Raw genomic sequence first — 15,463 nt, forward strand, 5'->3', positions numbered from 1 at the left:
CATCTTTAAATTGTGGGAGGAAACCAAAGCACCTGTAGAAATCAGGTGAACGTGCAAACTCCACACAGACGGTCGCCCTAGAATGAATTAAACTCGGGATCCTGGCACTGAGAGGCAGCAGTGCTAACTACTAAGTCACAATACCACCCATTGCTGTGTGTCTGGAGTCACATTTAAGGCTGGGTAAGGATGACAGATTTTCTCCTCTAAAGGTTATTAGTGAACTGAATGAGTATTCTCCACAATCAACAATGGATTAATATCACCAATAGCTTCTTAATTCCAGAACCATTCTTGAATTCAAATTCCACTGTCTGCCATGGCAGGATTTGAACCCAGGTTCCCAGAACATTAGCTGAGTTTCTGGATTAATAGTCCAGCGATAATACCAATGGCCATTGTCTCCCCCTGTGTTAGCCTAGCTAATGGTGTCAAAATTGGCCTTCCCCCTGTTTTGACACTTAATTTCTGCTCTATCATTATCTCTTTACTTAACATAAGTAAAGGGTGACACAGTGGCTCAGTGGTTAGCACTGCTGCTTCACAGCGCCAGGGTCCCAGGTTTTATTCTGGCCTTGGCCAACTGTCTGTGTGGAGTTTGCATGTTCTCCCCGTGTCTGCATAGGTTTTCTCTGGGTACTCCGGTCTCCTCCCACATTCCAAAGATGTGCAGGTCAGGTGAATAGCCCGTGTTAAATTGTCCATGGTTGTTAGGTGCATTAGTCAGACGAGGGTGGGTTACTCTTTGGAGGGTTGGTGTGGACTTGTTGGGCTGAAGGGCCTGTTTCCACACTGTAGGGAATCTAATCTAATCTAATCTTAATGACTTTGAACCTGATAGAGTTATGGTCACTATCGCCAAAATGCTCCAAACCACGCTTGACCATTCTGCAGTGTATCCACATTAGTTTCCAAAAGCAATCCTTTTCCTCATTGACACAGGGAGCAAGTACCTCATTCCTGTTGGACAAGGAGCTGAGGCACCTGAAAGGCTAAATCCAGGCTGCATCGACCTGTTCACTTTTGGTCACACCCTCCTGTCCCTGACCACTGGCCATAATTTGAAGTATTTAACCTACAAGATGTAACTGTCTCCCCAAACACAGTGTCCAGGTAACTCTCCCCCTCCCTGATGTGTCACAGTGTTTGAAGCTCAGATTCCAGCTCATCAACTCTGAGCTGGAGTGCCTTGAGCAACCAACACTTGCTGTAGATGTGGTCACTCTGAGCTACAATGGGCTCCACCAGCTTCCCCATCGCAATTACACGTCACCTGGCCCTGTATATAGAAATTGTTTGAGGCGGTTTTAATTTGTATTTTTAAATTTCCTGTTGGTCTTTATTTTTTAATCTGTAAAATATTTCTGTCAAGGAGACAGAGAAGGCTCCAGCACAGGAGGAGGCTGTTCAGCCCCTCGTGTCAGTGCTGGCTGTATATTAACCTCATTCACAATGAACATCTCCATTGAATGTCTGTTGTCAGGAATTGATTGAATCTGTTTTTAGAGACAGGATGACTAACAAATGATTAACTAACATGAACTGTTCCGAGAGAGTCAGCATGGATTTACAAAGGTTCAAACATCTTTAACTAACCTGATTACACTTTGTTAGGAGCTCACTAATGTGGGATAGAAGGGAATGTTGATGGCTATTGTCCATAGGGAATTCCACAAGACATTTAAAAAGAGACATGGAATCAGATGGAATTTGAGAAATGCATTTATCTTGGGTCCAGAGCTAGGAGACAGAGAGGAGGGATAATGTGCACGTCCTCCAATGAGCAAGATGTGAATAGTGGTGTCCCCAGGGATCTGTGCTGGGACCTCAGCTTCACACAATATTTCTCAATGACTTGGATGAAGAAATAGAGAACCATATTTCCAAGATTGTTGATCACTCTGAGTGAGGTGGTTTGGAGGGTGAGATGGGGAGGGTGGAAGGAGGCGAGAGGTTTGAGAACAAGGATGAGAACTTGCAAATCAAGATGTTGCTGGACTAGGAGCCAATGTTGGTCAGTGAGCACAAGGGGAGGGAATGGGGGAATGGGACTTGGTGGGAGTTCGGATACTGGCAGCAGAGTTTGGGATGAGTTGATGTTTACCGAAGGTGGTGGCTGTGATGTGGGCCAGGATAACATTGGAATGGTCATGTTTGGAGTCCCCATCACATAGCTGAGATTTGCAGTGTCTGATCTTTGTGATGTGGAGGATGTGGAGATCAGATCAGCCTCAAAGATGAATCTAAGGTAGTAAAGAGTCTGGGAGCTGAAGGGGATGGCTTTGATCTTTTCAATGTGTTTCCCAGTGAGCCTGGCTTCTCAGTCCTGACTGCTCTTAGCTGCTGTGATTGTCACTGATTGGACACTTATTATTAGAGATTCTGACCACAGCAGAAAGCCCCAGTGCAAAAAATAACTGCAAAGACTGTCAGATCGCAAGGTTGAAACTTCACCAAGAGAGGAAGTGAAAGAAGGAGCTCAGAGCAGCTGGACCTTTGTTACTGAGACGGGAGAAAACTGTGAACCATCTGCACTCCCTGGAATCTGACAGCACAAGAGGAGGCCATTCAGCCCATTGTGTCTGTGAGTGACCCAAGCAGTCCTACTACTCCTCTCTCTCCCCATAATCTAGCAAATCTTTCCTTTTCAGCTCGATCTTAATTGTCTCTTGTAGACCTGGGTAGACAGCGCAAGACTGCCCTTAATCTGGGTTCCAAATTGGTATCTCATTCATTCATTGGGAGACAAACTGCCTGGGCTGGGAAATGGAGCTCAGGATCCTGAACATTCCCTCTCCCCTCCTGAGGAACACTTCATTCGGTTTTGCATATTCACTCGTGGGAAGTGGGCTTCACCAGCTGTCCCAGCATTTTCTACCCTGTCCCTAGTTACCCTGGAGAAGGCAGTGGGAAGCTGCCTTCTTGAATCACTGTAGTCCACAAGCTGTAAGTTGACTCACAATGCTCTTCAGGAGGGAATGCTAGTATTTTAACCCAGCAAGGCTGAGGGATCAACAACATATTTCCAAGTCAGGATGCTAAGCTTTTCCGAGGGGAAATTGCAGCTCATAGTGTTCCCATGTGTCTGCCGCTCCTGGTCTCCGAAATAGAAGTGGATGTGGGTTTGGAAGGAAACCAAAAGAAATGCGGATGCTGTGAATCCGAGATAAAGATCAAAATTGCTGGAAAAGCTCGGCAGGTCTGGCATCATCTGTGAAGAGAGATGCACAGGTCAAGCACGAAACATTAACTCTGATTTCTCTCCCCAGATGCTGGCAGTCCTACTGAGCTTTTCCTGCGATTTCTATGTTTGTCCATGGGTTTGGAAGGTGCTATCTGAGGACCTTTGGTGAGTTTCTGCAGTGCATTTTATCGATAATACACACTTCTGCTACTGAGCATCGGGAATGGTGAGAGTGGATGCTTTGAGAATATGATGCCAATCAAGCAGGTTGCTTGGCTCTGGATGGTATCAAGCTTTTCGATTGGATGAGAAAGACATAGACAGGAATAGATTAGAGGGATACGGGCCAAATGCAGGCAAATGAGACTCGTTCACTTCAGAAACCCTGGTCAGCATGGAATAGTTTGGCTTAAGGGTTTGTTTCTCTGCCATATGACTCTGTGACACTATCAGTCTATGAATGTTGTTGGAGCTGCACCTGTCCAGGCAAGTGGGGAGTATTTGCTCACACTCCTGACTTGGTTGACAGGCTTTGGGGGAATCAGGAGGTGAGTTACTCGATACAGTATTTCTAGCCTCTAACCTGCTCTTGTAACCACTATGCTTCTGTGGTGAGTCCAGTTGTATTTCTGGTCAATGGCATCTCAAGAATGTTGATAGTGGGGATTCAGTGATGGTAATAGCATTGACTGTCAAGGGACGATGGTTAGATTGTCTCTTATTGCTGATGGTCATTGGCTGGCATTTGCATGACACCGATAGGAAAGACTGCTCCTGAGATGAAACCTGGATATTGTCCAGATATTGTTGTATTTGAACATGGACTGCTTCAGTATCTGTGGAGTTGAGAATGGTGCTGAACATTGTGAAATCTTTGGCAATCATCCCCATTTATGAGCTTGACTTTAGTTGCAATATCTGTCCAAAGTCTGTCCTATTCAGTACGGTGATAGTACCACACAACACAATGGAGGGATTCTCAATGTGAAGGTCAAACTTTGTTTCTACAAGGACTGTGTGATGGTCACTCTTACCAATACTGTCAAGGATAGATGTACCTACAGCCACAAGATTGGTGAGGGTGGGGTCAAGCATCTTTTTCCAAATTTTTGGTTCCTTCACCACCAGCTGCAGAGCCAGTCCTCAGCTACGTCCATGAGGAACCAACCAGCTCGATCAGTAATGCTGCTGCCGAGCCACTCTCGGTGGTGGATATTGAAACCCCCCCACCCAGAGTACACTCTCTGCTGTCATCACCCTCAGTGCTTCCTCCAAATGTTGTTCAACATCCAGGAGAGACTGATTCATCAGCCGAGGGAGCAAGATATCTTGTAATCACCAGGAGGTTTCCTCGCCCATGTTTAACTTAGTTTCATGAGTCTTCACGGGGTCCAGAGCCAACTTTGAGACTTCCCAGGGTAACTCCCTCCTGGCTGTAGACCACTGTGTCATCAGCTCTACTGGGTCTGCCTTTCTGGTGGGACAGGACACATGCAGGGACAGTGATGGTAGTGTCTGGGGCATTGTCTGTATGATTCTGTGAATATGACTGTGTCAGGCTGTTGCTTGACTAGTCTGTAAGACAGCTCTCCTGAATTTGGCCCTAGCTCCCAGATGTCAGTAAGGAGGATGGAGCAGGGTAGACAGGACTGTTTCTGTCATTGTCTTTTCTGTGTCTAGATCGATGCCTGTGGTCCGTCCGGTCTCATTTCTTTGTTGAAATATTGTCATAATTGATACAACTGAGAGCTTTGCTCGGCCATTTCAGAGGGCAGTTAAGGGTCAACCACATTGCTGGGGTACAGTTCCATGGACCCTGCAGTACATTCTGTCCTCTCCCACTTCCCCATTGTTAATGTGGAAGGCTGGAGGTTGCCAGTAGGATATCCAACTGCAGGAGCTATCACAGCCCCCTGCACAATTTTGTCCCCACATTAAATCCACACAAATCTTGAAGTCACATAGCACCTTCAATGTTCAAAACGGTCCGAGATGGTTCACAAAGTTGCAGTAAGAGGAATGGGGGAGGGGGTGAGGAACATAAGAACTAGGAGCAGGAGCAGGCAATTCAGCCCCTAGAGCCCACTCCACCATTTAATACAATCATGGCTGATCCCATCTCAGACTCAACTCCACATTCCTGCCCACTCTCCATCATCCTTTAACCCATTACCCATTAAATATCTGTCCATCTCCTCCTTGGTGTGAGACAGGGAAGGGACCACTCCATTTCAGAAAAGACTGACTGTGGAAGGGGAAGGAGAGGGGAAGGGATTGGAACATGTTGTGAATGGACAGGATGGGTCAGTAGGTCAGAGTCTGTCCTGTCCCTCCAGCTCACACTGATGGCCTGAGGATCTCCTCTCTCTGCTGGGCCTTCATGGAATGAGGTTTGTGTCCAAACCAGTCCCCAGTGAGAACAGGCCAACAGAACAGAACAGCACAGAACTGCCCTTCATTTCACAAGAATCGTCCATCTTCCCGAGACAGACCAAACCCTGGTCATTGTGGGAAATGGGGCTTTATTCCAGGAGAAGACAGGGGTCAAGGGGTAACATCCATTTGTGGGGCAGAGCAGAGGGAGATTTATCCTGCATTTAACTGTCACCACCCAGGACACTGTCAGAAAGAGAGAGAAGCGAGACAGAGAGAGAGATAGAATGAGTGTGTCTGGGTTTGTGTTTGAGTGAGAGAGAGAGAGGGAGGGAGGAACATCTGAGACAGTGTGAGATATGTGATGAAACCAAAAGAGAGGTAAAGGGAGGTCGTAATGGTGAAGTTGAGGGATAAAGAGAGAGAAACAAGATGTGAGACAGTGTGACTGATAGGGATGGAGAGAGACAAAGAGATAAGGTGAGAGAGAGAGAGAGTGAGAGATAGGATGGGTGTGAGACTAAGCATGAAGAGAATTGACAGAGAGGGTAGGGTGGAGTGTGTGTGTGAGAGAGAGAGAGAGAGAGATGAGTATGGGTAGGTACAGAATGATAGAGAGGGAGGGAGAGCGACTGTAGATTGGGATGTAGAGAGGGAGGGAGAGAGACAGAGGGAGGAATATAGAGGGAAAGATAACAGTTGGAGGCTTTTAATTGAAGTGAGAGAGGGAGCGAGTGACAGAGACAGAGAGATGGAGAAACAGAGATTATGAAATGGAGTGAGCAATCATCAGTGAGTTGGAGGGAGTGACTATGAGACAAGAGTGTGAGAAAGAGAGAGAGAAAACATGAGCGATTAACAGTGGGGGAGAGAGTGGTGGAGAGAAAGATGTGGCAGATGTGAGACAGAGAGAGAGGGACATGTCCTGGTCACCACATTCTCGGAAGGATGTGATTGTACCTGAGAGGGTACAGGGGAGATTTCCCAGGATGCTGACTGAATCTGAGCTTTGAGAAAAGATTGGAAAGGTTGGGGTTGTTTTCCTTGGAGCAGTGACGGCTGAGATGGGACCTGATAGAGAGGGATAAGAATATTCGGAGCAGTGATAGGGTGGGTAGGAAGACACTTTTTGCATGAGACAAGGACTCAGTAACCTGGGACAGAGATTGTAGGTAACACAGACATGGACACATAGAAACTGCTGCAGGAGTTGGCCATTCAGCCCTTTGAGCCTGTTCTGTCATTCAGTATGATCATGGCTGATCCTCTATCTCAAAGCCATATTCGTGCTTTCTCCCTATTCCCTTCATGCTGTTAAAATGCAAACAATTATCTCTCTCTTTTTCTTGAATATATTCAGTTCCTTATCCTCCACAGCCTTCAGTGAAGAGAATTCCACAGGTTGACCACCCTCTGAGTGAAGAAATGTTTCCTCATCTCAGTCCAAAAATGGACTACCCTGTATCCCCCTGAGACTGTGTCCCCTGGTTCCAGACTTCCCAACCAGGGGAAACCTCGTCCCTGCCCAGCCCTGTTAGAATTTTATACATCCATCTGAATTCGAGTGAGTCCAAGCCCAGTCGAGTTCGAGAGAGAGAGGAGAATTGAGGAGAAATGTTTTCAACCAGAGGGTGGTGGGAGTCTGGAACTCACTGCCTGAAAGGCTGGTTGAGTCACAAACTCTCGTGACAGTGGAGCAGTGATTAGATATTCCCTTGTGTTGCTGCAGACTCCAGGATAATGGACCAAGAGCTGGAGGATGAGATTAGTGTCATCAGATCTTTCTTTAACAGCACAGATACAATGGGCCAAATGGCCTCATTCAGTGCTGTTCACATCAATGATTCTCTGAGAGAGAGAGAGAGAGAGAGAGAGAGAGAGGAAGTGTGAGGGACTGACATGGCCCTCCCTGCCTGATGCCATTTACATACTGAGGAACACCCAGTCAGACTCTCACAGGCTGCAGCTTTATAAAGCAGAGCCCAGTGAAGGGAGAGTTTATTAGGAACCAGGCACAGGGACAGGAGCACACACCATGATTTCACACATCCAGCTGATCTGGCCCCTGGCATTCTGTGTCGCAGGTACAAATCTCTCTCCTTCCACCTTGAATCTTTAGCTGCTCTCCATTTCACTCCAATTCCACTGACTTGTGATTGAAGGGAAAATGCTGAAACCAGAGGAATGCTCAGTGTCTCCAACAATCTCTCATTTGACAGGCTCTTTCTGTGACAGTTCTGACTTCACTGTGTTTCTCTCTGATCCCTCAGGTATCAGTGGGGACATCACCATGACCCAGTCTCCTCCGGTGCTGTCAGTGGGACGGGGCCAGACCGCAACACTCACCTGTACGGCCAGTCAAAGCATTAGCAGCTCCCTTGATTGGTACCAACAACGAGAAGGTCAGAAGCCCTCTCTCCTGATCTATTATGCAACAAATCGATTCACAGGAGTCTCCGATCGATTCACCGGCAGTGGATCAGGGACCAGTTTTACCCTGAAAATCAGCAACGTTCAGAATGAGGATGTCGCTGACTATTACTGTATGCAGCATAGCAGCTGGCCTTCACAGTGATACAGAGCCATACAAAAACCTCAACACACACAGCACCAACTCCTGCACTGATACATCCCAGAGTTATATAAAATGAATAATATTGGACACATACAGTCCCACCATCTGAACTGACATATCCGACAGTTAGATGTAAATGAAACTGAGCAAATTACCCCATGCTGGGATTGTCACTGTCCACGACACACTCCAGTCCCTGTGGTGTCCACCGCTCACTGAAGGCCTCAAGTTTCACTCTTACACTTCGTGGCCGCGTGTGAAGAACAGCTGCAAGATTTAACATCGAATTTCACAACTCTCCCAAGCCCAGCTGCACACAACCCAGAGAGAAAGAGACAGAGACAGAGAAACAAAGACACATGAATGAGGGAGAGACAGAGAGGGGCAGAAAGAGGGTGAGAGTGAACGAGAGACTGGGAGAGGTTGAGAGTGATGGGGGGAAGCAGAGAGCAGAGGTTTTTGTACAGCCTCTGCACTGGGAGCTCTCACTGTGGCTTACGTTCGGTAAAGGAACCAAGCTCAGACTGAGTAAGTAAACCTCAATCCAATGTTAGTAACCCTGTCAATACTGAAACACACTTTCTAAACACAAATGCTGAATTGTTGACGGTGTTAGTAGGGAGCTGCAGTGAATGAAATGGTTGATTGAAGAGCACTGTGTCTAACAGCGTATCCACCTGTATTTCTTTAGTTCCATTGCCCCCTTTAAAAGCAAGATATAAGTCAGTAAGTTTTACTCACCGTGTGGAGGAGCTCTGTCCATTTGCAGCCTGTGGTCCCATTCCTGCAGCATGGAGTGAAATCAGTGAGTAGCCTCCTGCCAGTCTCAGTGTGACGGACACGGGTAGAGTTTGATGTGAGCTCTGGCTCCCTGTCCCAGTCTCTGATCTCACTGACCTCAGCAGCAGCAGCAGCAGCAGCAGCAGCAGCACAGTGAGACACCGAGCTCCCACCTCCCCCAGCTTTAACTCTGCTCAATCACACAATCAGAGAATTGTTACAGTGCACAAGGAGGCCATTCTGTCCATCCTGTCTGTACTGGCTCTCCGAATGAGCAATTCACTGAGTGTCATTCTGCTGCCTTCTCCCTGTCACCTGCACATTGTTCCTTTTTGAATAATAGTCTCATTCCTTTTGGAATGTTTCAATTGAAGCTGCCTCCACCACACTCTCAGGCAGTGCATTCCACACCTTAACCAAACACTACCTGAAAATGTTGTTCCCTATCTCACTTTTGTTACTTTTCCCAATTATTTTCAATCCATGGCCTCTCCCTCTCAATTATTTCTCAGTTGGGAACATTTTCTCCCTATTTACTGTGTCCAGGCCCCTCCTGGTTTTAATTCCTCGAACAAATCTCCTCTCAGCCTTCTCCAAAGAAGACAGTCCCAAATTCTCCAATCTCTCTTCATAACTGATGTTCCTCATCCCTGAAATGATCTTTGGGAATTTCTTTTGCCATTTCTACAAAACGTCACCTCCTTCCTGATTTATTCACATTTTCTATGACCCTCATGATTTTATAAACCTCTATAAGGTTTATAAGTCACTCCTCAGACTCTTACGCATCAGAGTAAAAAGTCTCAGCTTTTCCAGCGTCTTATAGTCATGGAGTCATACAGCGTGGAAACAGACCTTTCAGTCCAACTTGTCCGTGGTAACCAGATATCCTAAATGACCTCATCCTATTAACCAGCATTCGGCTTACATCCCTCAAAACCCTTCCTATCCGTGTACCCAACCCAATGTGTTTTAAATGCTGTAATTGTATCTGCCTCCAACACTTTCTCTGGCAACTCGATCCATACACATACCACCCTCTGTGTGACAAGTTACCGCTCAGATCCCTTTTGAATCTTTTGCCTCTCGCCTTAAACCTATGCCCTCTTGTTTTGGACTCCCTTTCCAAAGGAAAAGACCTTGGATATGCAACCTGTCCATGCCCCTCATGGTTTTATACACATCTATAAGGCCATCCCTCAGCCTTGAATGCTGCAGGAAAAATAGCCACAGTTTCATCAGCCTTTCCCCGTAGCTCAAACCCTCAAATTCCAGGCCATGTCCTTGTAAATATTTCCTGCAGCTTTTTAAGTTTAACAACATCCTTCCTATCGCAGAATGATCAGAATTGTTCACATCATTCCCAAAGTGGCCTCACCAATCTCCTGTACAGCTGCACCATGATGTCCCAACTCCTGTACTCAATGCAGTGACCAATAAAGGCAAGCGTACCCAACACCTTCTTCATCACCCTGTCTACCTGTGACCCCACTTTCAAGGAATAATCCACCTGCATCTTCACCCCTAGGTTTCTTTGTTCAGCAACACTCCACAGGGCCCTCCCATTAACTGTATAACTCCTGCCTTGGTTTGCCTTTCCAAAATGTAACATCTCGCATTTAACTAAACAGAACTCCATTTGCTACACCTCTGCCCATTGCCCCATCTGATCAAGATCCCGCTGTACCCTGAGATGAATTACTTCACTATCCACTATCACGCCAATTTTGATGTCATCTACAAACTTACTGTAACTCCTATATTCACATCCAAATCATTTCTTTAAAAGACAAAAGCAGTGAACCCAGCACCAATGCTTGTGGCACACAGCTATTCACAGATTTCCAGTCTGAAAAACAACCCTTTACCAACACTCTCTGTCTCCTATCTTCAATCCAATTTTTTTTACCCCAATGGCTCACTCCCACTGGATCCCATGTGGTCTAACCTTGCGAACCAGTCTATCATGTGGAACTTTGTCAAACACTTTGCTAAAGTCCATATAGACAATGTTTACTGCTCTGTCTTCATCAATCTTCTTTGTCACTTCCTCAATCAAATTCAGGAGACATGATTTTCTATGCATAAAACCACATTGATTATCCAAAGAACGTAAATCCTAACCCACAGAATCCACTCCAACATCTTACCCAGCACTGACATCAGGCTCACTGGTTTATAGTTCCCTGGCTTTTCCTTACAGTCTCTCTCAAATAATGGCATAACATTATTCCCGCCTTAGGCAACCGACTGTGTGGAGTTTGCACATTCTCCCGGAGTCTGCTTGGGTTTCCTCCGGGTGCCCTGGTTTCCTCCCACAGTCAAAAAATGTGCAGGTTAGGTGAATTGGCCATGCTAAATTGCCCGTAGTGTTAGGTGCAGGGGTAAATGTAGGGGAATGGGTCTGGGAGGGTGTGCTTTGGGGGGTCGGTGTGGACTTGTTGGGCCAAAGGGCCTGTTTCCACACTGTAAGTAATCTAATCTAATCTAATCTAATTAGCCAACCTCTCTGGTTCTCTAGCACCTTACCCATGGTTGTCAGTAATACACATATCTCAGCAAGGGGCCCAGCAATCTCTTCCCCAGTTTCCCACACTGTTCTGGGATACACATGATCAGGTCCTAGGGTTAATCTACCTTTATGTGTTTTAAGATCTTTTGCATCTCCTCATTTGTGTGTGGTCTCTTTTCAAGTCATCACTATTTTTACAAATTCCCTAGCTTTCTCCATAACAAATACTGACCTGAAATATTTGTTTGGGATCTCACCCACGTCTTGTGTCTTACCCAAATATAGCACTCACATTTATCTGAATTAAACTCCATCTGCCATTCCTCAGCCCACTGGCCCAGTTGGTCAAGATTCCATTGTATTCTTAGACAGCCTTCTTCGCTGCCACTAATTAGATTAGATTCTCTACAGTGTGGAAACAGGTCCTTCGGCCCAACAAGTCCACACCGATCCTCCGAAGAGTAACCCACCCGGACCTATTTCCCTCTCTGTAAATCATCTAACACTATGGACAATTTAGCATGGACAATTCACCTGACCTGCACATCTTTGGACCATGGGAGGAAACCAGAGCACTCGGAGGAAACCCACGCAGACATAGGGAGAATGTGCAAACTCCACTCACCCAAGGCTGGAATTGAACCTGGGACCCTGGTACTGTGAGGCTGCAGTGCTAACCACTGAGCCACCGTGCTGCCCCACCGGAACCATCACAAAGCCACCGATGCCTCCTGAAAATTCACCTGAACACACTCTCGCAACTCTGGCCCCTCTCTGCCCATTACACTGCTGCTACCCCAAACTATATTCAGAAACTAAAGACCCCTATTCTCAACATTCTCATCAGGATTCTGAACTGAATCCTGGTTGGAGAGTGGGATGCACTCAGGGGACTTTTGGACTGTCTGCTGCTTCCCCATTCCCTCTCTCCCTGCATATTCTGAAGCTGCAGAGTGACCACATCTAGAAACGTGCTCTCCACGGAGCTCTCAGCCTCACGGACGTTCCTCACTGACACCAGCTGCTGCTCAAGCTCCGAAACCCGGAGTTCCAACTGCTGTCACTGACCTCACTTCCTGTGCTCATGGTATTCCAGGACCGGGGAAACATTCTGAAGTTCCCACATGGATGCACACTCTTTCCACTCTTGGATTATCTCTTTGCAGAGTTCTGATGACAAACAGCTACAGCAGGGCTCACAGTCCAGTGGGTTCAGTGTTCCGGGGTTTTGGGGAAATTCTCCAGAAGACTTTAAGTAATAGGCGCAGAAATCAGCCATTCAGCCTATGGAATCTGCTCTGCCATTTGACCTTGGCAGATATGCTTCTCACCCCCATTCTCCTGCCTACTCCACAGGAACATTCTATCCCCTTTACAAACATGAACCTATCTATCTCTGTCTTTAATACACTCAGTGACTTGGCCTCCCTACCCTCTGTAACAATGAGTTCCACAGATTCACCACCCTCTGGCTGAAGAAATTCCTCCTCATTTCAGCTCGAAAGGGTCGGCCCTTCATTCTGAGGCTGTGCCTTGGTTACCTCGTCTCTCCTGTTTTTGGAAACATCTTCTCCACATCCACTCTATCCAGGCCTATCAGTATTCTGTAAATTTCAATAAGGTCCCTCCTCATGCTTCTAAACTCCATTGAGTACAGACCCAGAGTCCTCAACAATGCCTCATATGACAAACCCTTCATCCCAGGATCATTCTTGTAAACCCTCCAATGCCAGCACATTGTTTCTTACAATATGGATCCTAAATCTGCTCACAATATTCCAAATTCAGTCTGACCAGAGCCTTACACAGCCTCAGCAGTACATCTCTGCCCTTGTATTCTGGCACTATTGAAATGAATGCAAACATTTCATTTTCCTTCCCAAGCACAAACTGCATCTGCCTGTTAACCTTAAGAGAAACCTGAATAAGGAATAACCATCTTACCTGCTCGGCTCCCTTTCCAATCAACTCTGGCCAGCTCCTTCCTCATGTCTTTGTCGTTCCCTTTACTCAATTGAAATCTTGTTCCATCTGATTGCAGCTTCTCCCTCTCAAACTGCAGGGGGAATTCTATCGTATTATGGTCACTTATCCAGAGGGATACTTTCATTTTCAGCTCACTAACCAAGTTTGCCTCATTACCCATCACTGAATCCAAAAACTGCCTGTTCCAAATGATCAACCACAAGCTGTTTCAAAAACCATCTCATAGACATTCCATGAAATCCTTTTGTTGAGATGCTCTACCCAGTCCACCTATCCATTGAAGTCTGCATAACATTTTGTATTTGGCTTTTCTGTCTCCAGTTCCAAACTTCCAGCTCAGCACTGTCTCCATAACTTGTCCTACCTGCCTATCTTCTTTTGCACCTATCCACTCCACCCTCCCACCCCCTATTGTACTTAACTATTGTCCTCTATGCTACTTTGTCCGCAGCCCCACCCTCCTCTCATTTTTCTCTCCACCCTTCAGGCTGTCTGCCTTTATTCCTGATGAAGGGCTTTTACCTGAAATGTTGATTTTCCTGCTCCTCGGATGCTACCTCAACTGCTGTACCAATCCAGCACCACTCTAATCTAGAATCTGGTTTCCAGCATCTGCAGTCATTGTTCTTACCCTTTTCTGTCTCCTGATTGATTTTCTTCCCCACACCCTGGTTACTGCTTGGAGACCTGAACATAACTTACATCAGATTCTTTATTTCTTGGGTTCCTCAACTCTGCCCACACAGATTCTACACCTTCTGACTGTATCATTTCTTGCTATTGATTTAAAGTCATTTCTTACTAACAAGCCAACTCTTCCCCCCTGCCCATCTCCCTGTCCTTTTGATGGAAATGTATCCTTGGATATTTAGTTCCCAGCCCGGATCCCCTTACAGCCATGTCTCTGTGATACCCACAACATCGTACCTGCCAGTTTCAATCTGCACTACAAGCTCATTGTGTATATTGTGTGCATTTAAGTACAACACCCTCAGTCCTGCATTGACTGCCCTCCTTCCCATCATTGTCCTCTTATCTGCTGTGCTTTACGTTCGATACCTGATCCTTTCCACACTCTCTGTCCTTTTACATCTTCTAGAATCTTGAATAATCTCTCCAGAGCCCTCCTCCACTTTAACTAGTTTAAATTCCTTGGAAACTCAATTTATAAGACCATAAGACCATAAGACATAGGAGTGGAAGTAAGGCCATTCGGCCCATCGAGTCCACTCCGCCATTCACTCATGGCTGATGGGCATTTCAACTCCACTTACCAGCGTTCTCCCCGCAGCCCTTAATTCCTCGAGACAACAAGAATCTATCAATCTCGGCCTTGAAGACATTTACCTGGATTTGTGACATCATTTTTCTCCCTTACTCGAAATGTTTCGTGCATTTAGACACAAAGTCTTTAAGTTTGATCTATTATTGATTTCCCTGCACTTTTATGATCCCTTTGATATTCAAAACTCCTGTCCCTTCCTTTTATTTTCTGGTAACAATCAATCCCATCACTAACTACAATCCTACCTTCTCCTTTCCCTTCCGTTTTCTCAATTTCCATCCAACTGAACCAAATTACTTTCTCTTTGGGTTGAGTTCAGGACAATATTTATCCTTGAACCAAAATCATGAAGAATGCTCTTTGATCTCATTGCTTCCAGTGGGATCTTGCTGTGTAGAAATTGTCTGCCCATTCCTGAAATTGCAAAATTGACTGGTTTTCAAACAAAATGTAAATGTTTTGGGAGAGCCTGAGGTGCTGAGGGCTTGACTGAAACACAATTAGAGTCACAATTAGAAACAGACTCTTTGATCTGACTCATCCATGCCAGCCACAGAGACATAGAGTCATAGAGTCAGAGAGATGTACTGCACAGAAACAGACCCTTCTGTCCAACTCATCTATGCCGACCAGATAAACTAAATTAATCTAGTCCCATTTGTCAGCATTTGGCCCATATCCTTCACTCTGAGCAAAATATCTTCTTGTTTCATTTGATCAATGCCCCTCATGATGTTAGAAACCTCGATATGGTCATCCCTCAGCCTC

The 15,463-nt window shown here is 46.0% G+C and overlaps 1 gene segment (V, D, J or C); it reads left to right on the forward strand.

Annotated features, from left to right (window-relative positions):
- Positions 1-8,133, forward strand: part of LOC132818593 (immunoglobulin kappa variable 3-15-like) — a 29,836-nt gene extending 21,703 nt beyond the window's left edge. Inside the window, 2 exon segments of the V gene segment in view lie at positions 3,270-3,349; positions 7,828-8,133. Coding sequence covers positions 3,307-3,349; positions 7,828-8,132 — 348 coding nt within the window.
- The last annotated feature ends 7,330 nt before the right edge of the window (positions 8,134-15,463 follow it).

The sequence above is a fragment of the Hemiscyllium ocellatum genome, chromosome 9, assembly GCF_020745735.1.
Source record: "Hemiscyllium ocellatum isolate sHemOce1 chromosome 9, sHemOce1.pat.X.cur, whole genome shotgun sequence".
NCBI lineage: Eukaryota > Metazoa > Chordata > Chondrichthyes > Orectolobiformes > Hemiscylliidae > Hemiscyllium > Hemiscyllium ocellatum.